This window comes from Engraulis encrasicolus, chromosome 2 (genome assembly GCF_034702125.1).
Source record: "Engraulis encrasicolus isolate BLACKSEA-1 chromosome 2, IST_EnEncr_1.0, whole genome shotgun sequence".
NCBI classification, from domain to species: Eukaryota; Metazoa; Chordata; class Actinopteri; order Clupeiformes; family Engraulidae; genus Engraulis; species Engraulis encrasicolus.
The window spans coordinates 44,845,301-44,857,600 of record NC_085858.1 but is presented as its reverse complement, the minus strand read 5'-3'; the positions used below and the strand labels follow the sequence as shown (position 1 = coordinate 44,857,600).

Below are 12,300 nucleotides of genomic sequence, written 5' to 3'. Positions count from 1 at the left end.
AAATAAAAAAACATTTCTCGAATCATTTTTTTCTTTTTTTTTGAAAGTGAAATAACACCTAGTTAGCCACTACAGCTCAGCTCAGTAAGCATAATAAATACAAATCATGAACCTCAATTTTAAACATCCCAATATAAGACTTACCAACTGGCTGACATGATGGCCTACATCAGGGATGTCAAACTCAGGCCCGGGGGCCAAATCTGGCTAGCAGAGTAATTTTATTCGGCCCATGGGATCATTTCAAATGTGTATTTCAATTGGATCACATACACCATTGATATACAGTGTAACAACTTTCCCACATGTTGGGAAAGAGTGTATGTGAAATGTAACTATGAGTATTAAAGTGGTAGTTCGCTATTTTAGACATTAAGCCCTGTTTGTGTGACTTATGGGGTGAAGTAGAGATGTTCTCATCACAATTTTGACATTTGGTGTTGAACGGAGCATTTGGGTATCCAAGACTGCAGCCCCCCCACCTTTACATTGACTCCAATAGAGCACTCAAGCAATCGATTATAAAATGGCATTAAACTTTTGTTTGAGAAGACATGGAACTCACCGTGTGGTCAGTGGTAAACAGCGATAAATTGACTCGAAAATTGCAGCGAAATATGCCTTCTAACTGTTGTTAAGCATTTGGCGGACCTATTTTTCCCCAGACGCCGTTGAATAGCAGTAGACATCCAGCCAGTAGGTAGCGATAGTGTGTTGTTTATGTAGACATCAAGGAGCGAGGTAGAACGGCTATCTTTGAGCGGGACTGGCTACAAAAACTACAGCTTGCATACAAACCATAGATAGTAACGTAAACAAACGCACCCCCATTTCCGGTCGCGCGGAGTAGTACTAGTCAAACCAATACAATCAATGAAGACGGACAATAATGAATATATCTTCTCTGGAAGCGTATTTCGCGGTGATTTTCGAGCCAACGTATCGCTGCCCACCTCTGACCACTCGGTGAGTTTCATGTCTCTGCAAACAAAAGTTTAATGCCATTTTATGATCGATTGCTTGAGTGCTTCATTGGAGTCAATGTAAAGGTGGGGGGGCTGCAGTCTTGAATACCCAAATGCTCCGTTCAGCACCAAATGTCAAAATTGTGATGAGAACATCTCTACTTCACCCCAGAAGTCACACAAACAAGGCTTAATGTCTAAAATAGCGAACTACCACTTTAAGTGCATGCATACACAACTTTAGTCTATTTTTTGAAATATATATTGAGTTTTGCCCTCAACTTCTTTCCAGATTTTGATTTTGGTCCTCAGTCAATTTGAGTTTGACACCCCTGGCCTACATCATTATTCTGAAGTTAAAGGGACACTGTGTGAGATTTTTAGTTGTGTATTTCCAGAATTCATGCTGCCCATTCCCTAATGTTACCTTTTTCATGAATACTTACCACCACCATCAAATTCTAAGTATTCATTATGACTGCAAAAATTGCACTTTTCATACATGAAAAGGGGGATCTTCTCCATGGTCCGCCATTTTGAATTTCCAAAAATAGCCATTTTTAGCTGCAAAAATGACTGTACTTGGACCATACTAGAAAATATTTGTTTATTACTAAGTAAACTTTAATGTAAAGATCAAATTTGGCAATAGGCAGCCCAGTTTCAATGAGCAGCATAGTTGCAGTACCTTTTTTGACCATTTCCTGTACAGTGTCCCTTTAAGTCTTGGAATTGTAGTTTCACCAAGTAATGCTCAGAGATTGAATGCATGAATAAATTAATATGTAATAATTATTTGTAACGTGCAGTAGTATTCATTGATTGACGGTTCAGGCATACATACTGCAGACTCATCACCTCCCACAGATAAGGCTACTTTACAAGGGAAGAGGGAGGGGGGGGATAATATCGAATAAAAACAGTACATTACTGGCATGTGCATCAATACAACATGAAAGGGATTTATATACCGGTAATAACGATACCAAAGAATATGGAAGAACTAATGGATTCATATTCTTTGACAGGTAGAGGGGCAGACCGAAGAAGTAGAGAAGAGAAGTTGGGGGCGGAGCAACAACGTTGAAGAATGACGCAGGGTCACGCTCTGGTATAAATCCTGACCGCTTCCTGTAGACGTTCTCTTTCAATCGGCTCGGAGACAAAATGGTGAGTGTCGCGTGTCCTGCCCAAATTGCAGGGGTTGAAATCTAATGCCAATCTTTCGCATCCTTACTGATAGAAGCTTTATCATGTTATTAAACTGTTTGTAAATGATAGTTGTGCAGTCAGCAGTGTGTAGTTTTGGTAAAGCTCAATGTACATAAAATCATCTCGACTTTCTGTCGCTGACATTGGGAAATGACTGCTGCAGTCCGATTGCGTTGATATTTGTAATGCCCCGGAAGTCTTTTTGATTTGACATTTTACAAAGAACATGGCTAAAGCGGTTATAAGCACTAATTAAGTGTTAATGGCTACTCTAACGGAAATATTAAACGGAGACATTAAACGTGAATTGTTTCAGAGACCAGGCGCGGCCTGTTAGCTTAGCCAGGCGGCTAGGTAGTCTGTCCACGCCTGCCTTTTGCAGTGCCAACAGCGATTACAAGTCATGTATGGCCATGCAGTGTAGACTGCTATTGTGAATGTTGACTTTGCGATCAGACTGAACTGAATAAAACAACCACCTGTTGTTGACGTTGAACTCCTAAAATTAGCCGTAGCCTAACGTGTCATGCTAAAACTGCCGCATCACGTGGATGGGTAGCGCTGCATGCAGTGCAGTGGTTGTATGGTCTCTAACCTCAACCTGTTCATTCCATTTTTTTTTTCAGTCTCACCGTAAGTTTTCGGCTCCGCGCCACGGATCCCTGGGCTTCCTCCCACGCAAGAGGGCCCGTCGTCATCGTGGCAAAGTCAAGAGCTTCCCCAAGGATGACCCCAGCAAACCCGTCCACCTCACAGCATTCCTGGGCTACAAGGCCGGCATGACCCACATCGTGCGTGAAGTTGACCGACCTGGCTCAAGTGAGTAGTTATACAAAACGAAACATTAACGGTTGCGGAAGGGTGTTTGTGTAATATGGTTGTCTGCCACTGACGATACCCTCGACGGGCGGACTGATATGGGCCTAAGCCCCTGTTGAATGTCGAGTACTGAGGCACGTTGTATCAATTCATTAATTCGAGAGTTATGCCAATTCATTACCAGGTGTAAGGGATAGTTTTTACAATGGATAATAATAATGGGGTGTCGCTTGTGCAGAGGTCAACAAGAAGGAAGTTGTGGAGGCTGTGACCATCGTGGAGACTCCCCCCATGATGGTGGTCGGAGTTGTGGGATACGTCATGACCCCTCGTGGCCTGAGGGCATTCAAGACGGTCTTCGCCGAGCACATCAGTGACGAGTGCAAGCGCCGCTTCTACAAGAACTGGTGAGCATGAAGGCCCTATTCTAACAAACCATCATGAACATTGCACTTAACCTTTGTCGGGTGACGTCTGGCACCTTCCAGTCAATGCACTTGAAGCAGTAAATGTAACATGCGGTGGCAGACAAACTTACTGCACTGTATGTATAGCCGCTGGTAATGGGCAAGCTAGTCTGTGGGTGCAATTTGGACATCAGCACAGGTTGTCACCTGCCTCAGTACCTAGTCTGAAGTTTGGGTTTCCATACCTGTGCCAGAGCAATCCTTCCAGTGAGGCAGGGGAGCGGTATCTGTTATTGTGTTGTCTCCCTGTTCACTCTCTGGGAACAGAGTCCCATATCTAACACGTGGCAACCTTGCGTGCCGTGCAATTGAAGTAGGAAAAGAAGCATGTGGTGTCATAGTTTAAATGTGCTGTTTTTCTTCCTCAGCTTCTAGATTAACTTTGTCTGACGTCCCGATGTAAATGATTATGTGTGGAGCATGGTGTTGCTGTCCAGTCTGAAGCCTGTGTTTCTTACTGCCAGTCTAACATTGCGGTCACCCCCTCTTGGTGCAGCTCCGCTCGGGTGCCTCGTGCCTCGATGAGCTCCGGGCTCCTCTGGCCGGTGGAAAGGGCTCCTTAGAAGCCGAGCCATGAGCCGAAACCCCACTCTTTAAAGGCTGTGGCTGCCCCTGCCGGTCTGTCGTCTCGCGAAGAGCAGGATCGGTACGGGCGCCCAGCTTTGGCGACACGTCCCTTCCGCTGGCCCCCTCGTGGGGTTAATGAAGGGTGTGTGCCAACCGTTGTCCATGTGCCACCTCCCCCCCTGCCCCCCCTTCTTTCGTTCACTCGTGCCTGCTCCAGGTACAAGTCCAAGAAGAAGGCCTTCACCAAGTACTGCAAGAAGTGGCAAGACGAGGAGGGCAAGAAGCAGCTGGAGAAGGACTTTGCTGCCATGAAGAAGTACTGCCAGGTCATCCGTATCATGGCCCACACACAGGTGGGTGTTCAACTGAAACTTGTCTTGTAACTTGCGTTGATTTTGTTCTCGCGTCAGTACAGACAGAAGCATAAACCTGCCTCCTTTATGGGGTTTTAGGGCGAGTTAAACTTTACTTGTGTACCGGACCGGTAGCCTTGTTTGCCAAATTTGGGTGTTCAGTGACGAGACCAAGGAATACTGCGTCAGGCATGGCGCCTGACTCTAATGAGGATATGTTCCGCTGCCTTCCTTCTGAGAACACTCCTACACTACTCCCAATATGCATGGCGGCAGCTCTCCTGGCTGAATTGCACAAACTCGCAACGTTGCTAGCCTACATCAGTCAGTGGTTTGTGAATTTGGCGCGCTCGGGTTTTATTTACAAGATGTGAATTTCTTTTCCAGATGCGTCTGCTGCCCCTCAGGCAGAAGAAGTCCCACCTGATGGAGATCCAGCTGAACGGCGGCTCCATCGGCGACAAGGTGGACTGGGCTCGTGAGAAGCTGGAGCAGTCTGTGCCCATCACCAACGTCTTCACTCAGGACGAGATGATCGACATCATCGGTGTCACCAAGGGTCACGGATACAAGGGTGAGTGTGGCCTTTCCCCAGTCTAGTTTGCAGTCATGCTTGCTCCTTCGACCAGGGCCAATGGTATCAATTCTCAGTTTAGAGAATGTGTTTGAAGTACATTTGTCTGCCACTGACGATTCCCTCGACGGGCGGACAGATATGGGCCTAAGCCCCTGTTGAATGTCGAGTACTGAGGCACGTTCTGTATTTGCAAGAATAAATTGCAATGTTTTAGAGTTGGATTTGGGTTCAGGAGTTTCTTCTGGGCCTTTTTGCTAAGCCCCATTTTTCTAAATATTGAGTGGCACATTTTGATCATCTTATTGGCTACTTGCAGGTGTGACGAGCCGTTGGCACACAAAGAAGCTGCCCCGCAAGACCCATCGTGGTCTGCGTAAGGTGGCCTGTATCGGAGCCTGGCATCCTGCCCGTGTGGCCTTCTCTGTTGCCCGTGCTGGTCAGAAGGGCTACCACCATCGCACAGAAATCAACAAGAAGGTAAATGGCTGACCAGTGTGAGGCTGTAGATTTTGTTATCCTTATGCTCAACATTTTTGCATGGTGCTAATTAGGTTTTTTTTTAAACCTGACTACAGATCTACAAGATCGGCCAGGGCTACCACACCAAGGATGGCAAGGTGGTGAAGAACAACGCCTCCACCGACTACGATCTGTCCAACAAGAGCATCAACCCCATGGGTGGCTTCGTCAGCTACGGCGAGGTGACCAATGACTTCCTGATGCTCAAGGGCTGCTGTATTGGGATCAAGAAGCGTGTGCTGACTCTGCGCAAGGTGAGCAATGATGAGGGAGGCAAAGGTGTTGGCTAATGACTAAGAATGTGGTGTGGGTTGGCAATTTTTGCATTATGTTTGTAGAAGTGGTGGGGATACGCTAGGTGTGTCAAGTGGTATGGACCTGTCCCCATCCGCACCTAAAATGACAGCCATGGAGAGGGAGGCTTTCAATTTTCAAGCCCCTAAAATGCTCTTGTATCAAATTGTGTTCTCATGTCAGTTCAAATGTAAGCAAAAAGTTTTATTGGATTTTAGGGTGAGTTTCTCTTTTGCGTAGCCTTGTTTGCCAAATTTGGGTGTTCAGTGACGAGACCAAGGAATACTGCGTCAGGCATGGCGCCTGACTCTAATGAGGATATGTTCCGCTGCCTTCCTTCTGAGAACACGCCTACACTACTCCCAACATGCATTCAGTTTTCAAGCCCTATGCCTTAAAAAGCACTTGTTTTTTTTGTAGTTTATTTCCAGAATTCATGCTGCCATTGACAAATCTTCACCTTTTTCATGAATACTTGCCACCACCATCAAATTCTAAGTATTCATTATGACTGGGAAAATGTATCTTCATGCATGGAAAAGGGAAACTTCTCCATGGCTCAGTTTGAATGAGCAGCATAGTTGCAATACCTACTCTGGCCACAATCTTAGACTGCACCTTTAATCTGTCTTTTTGGGAATGGTTCATTAAGTGTTTTTTTTTTGTTACAGTCTCTGCTTGTCCAGAGCAGTCGTCGTGCTTTGGAGAAGATCGACCTCAAGTTCATCGACACCACCTCCAAGTTTGGCCACGGTCGCTTCCAGACTGCAGAGGAAAAGAAGGCGTTCATGGTAAGCTGTCAGCTGATTTTCCATGTGCCCTATAGAAACATTTTAGAGTTTTGGATGCAACATATAGGCTGCTTATATCAGTCCATGATTTCCATTTCACATTATCAAATATGCTTGTACAGTTTCCCAGTTGTATTACGGGAACATTTAACTTTGACAGGCAGTGCCCTCCTAGTGACTCATCACCTTCGGCATTGCAACTAGTCAGGTCAAGAGCAATGCATTTACTTTCTGAGTTCCCGAAAATATGTCAACTCTTTTCACTGTTGGGAAGCAAACAACCATAAGCAAACCAAGGGAGGCGGGTCAACCATGCCGTTTGGGAAATGTTAATTGTTATGCTCTTGGTCAGACCAAGACTCAAAGAGATTTGAGCGTGGGATGATCAGGCTACATTTAATTGACATTTGAAGGTTATTCTGTGGTTGCCGAATGGTCGTTTGCACAGATCGTAACCTGCCTCAGTACATAGTCTGAAGTTTGGGTTCCATTCCTGTGCCAGAGCAATCCTTCCAGTGAGGCAGGGGAGCGGTACAGTTATTGTGCTGTCTCCCAGGGAGAGCGGTACCTGTTGTGTTGCCTCCCTGTTCACTCTCTGGGAACAGTCCCTACCTTACACCCTTGTGTGCCTCAAAGGCTCTGCCTATATGGTTTAACTTCATGTGTGTTTATCTTGTGTGTTACAGGGACCACTCAAGAAGGACCACATTTCCAAGGAGGAAACTGCTTGAAGATTCGGACTTGGCTAGCTGTTGCACACTCGTTCTGCAGCTATTTAATAAAAAAAGGAAAAAATGACAACTTTGTTTCTGTTTCTTTTTCCCCTCAATGGTTAAAAACCACATCTACTTTGGTCAAGCTATGATTTAGCCCGGAAGGTAGGGGTGGGTACAATGCATATTACTATACACATGCCATGCTTCATTGCCATACTTGTATTGCAATACAAAAATTGATGGTTAATATGTAGAATGGGTTGCTAAAGGCTTAGGTTTGAGGCTTGGATGCACATCACGCATGTGGATTTCTGTACTATAGGGTAGCTGCTTTGAAAGTACACAATACTGCGCCTTTGCATCATGCTTCAGTAACGTGATCGTGTATAACGATTCAGTATAGTACAGCCCTACTGGGATGGGTAGATTCATATGAAAGTATTGAATCCGAATTGCCTTGTCTGACTACTGTCGCTGTGTAGTCGTCTAGTCACCTTGGCCGTTTGAAGGCCATGTACTTGTGATTCAGTCTGATTCTACGGTGCAATGCATTACAGCAGTGTTCTCCTCAGGGGTGCCGCCGAAACGTGGCTGAGTAAATTATGTAATTTAACATATATTTGTCTAAATGAATAAAGTATTGCTTAGTTAGTGCTCAGTGGAGTCTTTCATCTGTCATTCACAATGTAAAGTACATTTAGGTCGCCCCAGAAAGCTGCAACTTCGAACGAAGGTTGTGTGACGTCTCCACATGTGTTACTTTTCTAAGCTTTTGTGGTATGCGATGCATGTTACAGCTTGTTGCTTAGGGGTGCCTTGAACATTTTCAGTAATTGAAAGGGTGCCTTGCCTGAAAAAAGGTTGAGATCCACTGCATTACAGTTCCACTGAGGGCAAGGCAGTGTTTTTCTTAGTCAGATTTATAGTCGTTAATTGTCCTGTGTGCTTTAACTTAATTTGCTGCAAAAATGACAAGTAATTGAAACTAAAGTATGCCGCATCTACCGCTCCAGGCCACGTTTAGAATCGCATGAAAGAGTTGATTTTATTTCCATAATTCAATCAATGTTAAACTGTCATGGATTATAGATTCATGACCCAGTTTATTTACTATTCCAATCATTCAATTGTTTATTATTGCATATTTTGGCCTTCCAGCTAAAAAAAATGAATTGGGGAATTCGCATCATTAGAATATTGACTTCAATGTTGAACGCATCATGGCAGTTACTAAAACGGAGAAGAACCAACCAAGTATTGAACATTGCATGTTATGTAGACAGTACCAAATTTCAACTGACTTTGTGACCCGAATTTTGCTGAAGAAAATTGTGATTTTATTACAATATTCTAATGATGCGAATTACCCAATTCATGGGGGGGGGGTTTAAGCTGGAAGGCCAAAATATGCAAAACAATTGAATAACTGGAATAGTTGAACTGGGCCACCACCACACATGCTTGACACCATCTAAAGCAAATGTGTTTATCTTGATATCAAGAGAGATGAACAGACCAAGGATATGGATCACTGGAACCATGTCCTGTGATCTGAAGAGACCAAGATAAACAAATATACTTTAGAGCATGTGTGGTGGTAAGCAAGTGAGTTTTACAAAAAAAAGTGTATCCTATCAAAAGCCAAGCATGGTAGTGGGACTGACATGATTTGGGGATGCATGGATGCTGTCAACACTGGTAATCTGAAATACACCTAAAAGAAACATGCATGTCAACATGCACTGTGACTACTGAAGCAGATCATGATATTCTCCATAGGATTGCATTCAAATCTCACACCAATCTATTTAAACCAGATGCAGACTCAAAATGTAAAAGTTCAATGCAAAGAGAGGTTGAAACGCACACTGATGACCTCCCTTTTCATTTCGAGACGATTCGAGCAAACACAGCCCCTTCTCTACCGGATTTTCATCTGGGGTGTACTCACTTTTGTGAGTACATGTTCAAACATTAATGGCTGTATTTTGTATTTTTCTGAGTGAACAAGAAAAGCGGTTAAATATGTTGTAAAAAGGTCACTAATCATTGTGTCAAAGTGACATTTCTGTAATGCTTTCCTATGAAAAGATATAATCAAAAATCTGCAAAAACTGTGAGGGGTGTATTCACTTTCGTGATATAGGCCTACTGTACTTCATGAACGTCAACTGTCAGTGATTACTCAGAGCTCATTTCAAACCGGAGCTGGGCTAATTCCAGCACATTCCAGACCTTAAACGAATTACAAAGTAATTCATGTGGTCTGGTAAAACCAGGCTACAACGCACCCACCATAAATCTAAAGTAGTTCAGAGACCAGTGTAGCCTACTAATATACTGTCTGTTTCTGGGTAGCCTTACTGCAGTGGACTACTTGCAAGGTAATTGAATGTATCAGTCAGAGTGCCAAGATGTGTTCACAAAAAATAAATCCTGGATAAACTGCTTATGAGTTTGCTGTTGTATCTGCTGTTTTATGCTATCTGGCAGAAAAGGACTTCTAACGTACTGAGTGGCACTTTTGCCCAGTGCCCTCCTCATTCCATCTGTTTCCCGTGCCTACTGCCTACCTAATGCCACCTCGCCCCCGCCTGCCTCACCCAGATGCCCACTGCGGGGAGGTCCAATGACCGCACAGCTGCTGCCTCGACTGGACTAGAAATAACTTTCAAAGAGGGCACTTTTTGTCCAGTAGGGCAAAGGGACAGGTGCTTTAGCACCACCTCGTCCCTATCTGTGCACGCCTATGTTTACTAGCCATTTTGGCTAGCAATGACAAAAGTTACTTGGATGTGCCCTGGATGTGATGTACAGCATGTGGTCTTCTATCTCCCCCCCCTTTCTCCCTTTGCATTTACAGAGCAGGCTGAACGCTGAGAGAGTTGCTCTGTCCTTGAGAATTACAGATGACCAATTCGCAACTGGCTAAAATTGAGAATGTGAACCATTTGCCTTACAGCATCACACAACCATTACAGTGTGCACACGCTGTGTACCCCTGACTGCGTGGGTGTGTGTGTGTGTGTGAGAGAGAGAGCGCAGTGGTGAGAAAAGAGGCTGGTGTTTCTAGTGGAGTCCGCAGGGAGGCCACCTAATTAAGCCTTTTTGTCCACACTGACTCACAGCAAAACTGTCGCTTCCCGCACCGCACCGCTCCCTCCCTCGCTCTCTCTCTTTCCCTCCCTCGCTCTGTCCCTCCCTCTCTTGCTCGCTCTCTCCCTCTCTCTCTCGCTCGCTCTCTCCCTCTCTCTCTCGCTCGCTCTCTCCCTCCCTCGCTCTCTCTCTCGCTCCCTCTCTCCCTCCCTCGCTCTCCCTCTCTCTCTCTCTCTCTCTCTCCCTCTCTCGCTCTCTCTCTCCCTCGCTCTCTCTCTCTCGCTCTCTCCCTCGCTCTCTCCCTCTCTCTCTCTCTCTCCCTCGCTCTCTTCCTCACTCCGTCTCCCTCTCTCTCTCTCGATCCAGTAATGAGCAGCAGTCTGGAACAGCTTCACAGGATGTTTAGGCATCTGACAACACGTACACACACACACACATAGCCCTATCCCAATTGGCGACACTTCCAACCTCCACCCCAACCCCTTTCTCTCTCACACACACATACTGTACATACACACATACTCTCTTCCAATCAACCTCTCTCTCTCTCTCTCTCTCTCTCTCTCTCTCTCTCTCTCTCACACACACACACCGACCTCTTGCCCGACCACTCGACAACCCCTACAACTACCACCCCAACCCCTTTATCCCAAGCACCCATACACAACCCCCCCCCCCACACACACACACACACACACAGAGGCCAACCCCTTGGACGATGGCCTCCACTTCGCGCTGCCACTCAGCAGGCCCTGGAAGTATTCTGTTCACTTGGCAAGAACGGAGCCGCTGCGCTGTCCTCTTCTCTCCTCCACTACTGCCTCCCCTCCTCTTCTATTCCTCCTCCACTCACTCCCCCCCATCCCCCCATCCCATACTTCCTCTTGTGCCGGTTGTAAAATTCATAAGGATTCATCAAGGTCGTCCATGTCTGTTTTCTGATGATCCCAGCCCCTTGGGCTGTTCATACTGGAGTTTTTTGGGTAATTATTTATTTAGATGAGATACTTTCATCCTCATCAGGGGTGCATTTCTCAAAAGAGAAGTTGTTAGTCTGTTAGCAATGTCGGTAGTTGCCAATGGGAAAATGCATTGAAAACAACAAAGTAGCTAATGTAGTAAGCAACTTTAGTTTCGATAAACGCACCCCAGCAAACTTTTTGGAACCATTTATTTATTTTACTGTACGTATTCATTTATGAAGCTCTTGCAACATCAATAGGTGGCAGGACACATAGAGACTTGAAGCGTGTGCAGGGCCGTAACCAGACATTTTGGAATACCGGGGTCAAATACTGCATGCTGTACTGCATACTGTACATTTGCAATGCTTCAAACACTTCAGTCAAACTTGTAAGTTTGTTTTCATTAATCACTGCCTTGAGGATAAATGGGGATACATGGGATAAATGGTAGGTACGGCCATGAGCGTGTGTGCTGTATATATACTGTATGCACACCTATAGGAAGTTCCTTTGGGAGGAAGATCTTGAGCCTTTTTCTTCAGTTTTATTTCCACGTTTTATGCTGCTCACTTTAAAATGTGAACTACTACCATCACCATTAATTTCTCTTTTCATTGTGTCTCGGAAATGTACACTTTTCATACACAAATACAGCAGGTGGATCTTATCCATGTCAATCCGACATTTTGAATGACCAGTAGATTCTTCCTGATTACGGGTGATTTTAACCATGCCCCCCCAACCACCACTCTGTCAACATTTAGTCAATATGTTACCTGCCATACGAGAGGGAACAAAACATTAGACCTGTTTTATGCCAATATTAAGGAGGCATACACATCCTCCCCCCTCCCCCCCCTAGGAAGATCTGACCATGACCTGGTGCATCTCATCCCTGTGTATAAGCCCCTGGTGCAGAAGCAAACAGTAACTTACCACACAAGGAAGGTCTGGTCTGA

The 12,300-nt window shown here is 45.1% G+C and overlaps 1 protein-coding gene and 3 non-coding genes across 4 annotated transcripts; all 4 read left to right on the top strand.

Annotated features, from left to right (window-relative positions):
* The first annotated feature begins 2,028 nt into the window (after positions 1 to 2,028).
* On the top strand, positions 2,029 to 7,365 carry rpl3 (ribosomal protein L3). The gene is made up of 9 exons (XM_063189159.1): positions 2,029 to 2,135; positions 2,804 to 2,996; positions 3,235 to 3,403; positions 4,248 to 4,383; positions 4,771 to 4,957; positions 5,277 to 5,437; positions 5,536 to 5,733; positions 6,445 to 6,564; positions 7,251 to 7,365. Exons 1-9 carry the CDS (start codon positions 2,133 to 2,135, stop codon positions 7,293 to 7,295), a joined length of 1,212 nt encoding a protein of 403 aa, XP_063045229.1. The 5' UTR covers positions 2,029 to 2,132; the 3' UTR covers positions 7,296 to 7,365.
* Positions 4,537 to 4,628, top strand: LOC134443694 (small nucleolar RNA U83B). Its single transcript, XR_010033712.1, has one exon. It is a non-coding gene; the product is annotated as a small nucleolar RNA U83B (small nucleolar RNA).
* On the top strand, positions 6,032 to 6,123 carry LOC134443702 (small nucleolar RNA U83B). Its single transcript, XR_010033717.1, has one exon. It is a non-coding gene; the product is annotated as a small nucleolar RNA U83B (small nucleolar RNA).
* On the top strand, positions 7,005 to 7,171 carry LOC134443672 (small nucleolar RNA SNORA54). Its single transcript, XR_010033702.1, has one exon. It is a non-coding gene; the product is annotated as a small nucleolar RNA SNORA54 (small nucleolar RNA).
* Positions 7,366 to 12,300: the final 4,935 nt, after the last annotated feature.

Coding starts and splice junctions, on each gene's coding strand:
- rpl3 (XM_063189159.1), top strand. Junction 4,958..5,276: donor CAAGGGTCACGGATACAAGG/GTGAGTGTGGCC, acceptor GGCTACTTGCAG/GTGTGACGAGCCGTTGGCAC. Junction 6,565..7,250: donor AGGAAAAGAAGGCGTTCATG/GTAAGCTGTCAG, acceptor TGTGTGTTACAG/GGACCACTCAAGAAGGACCA.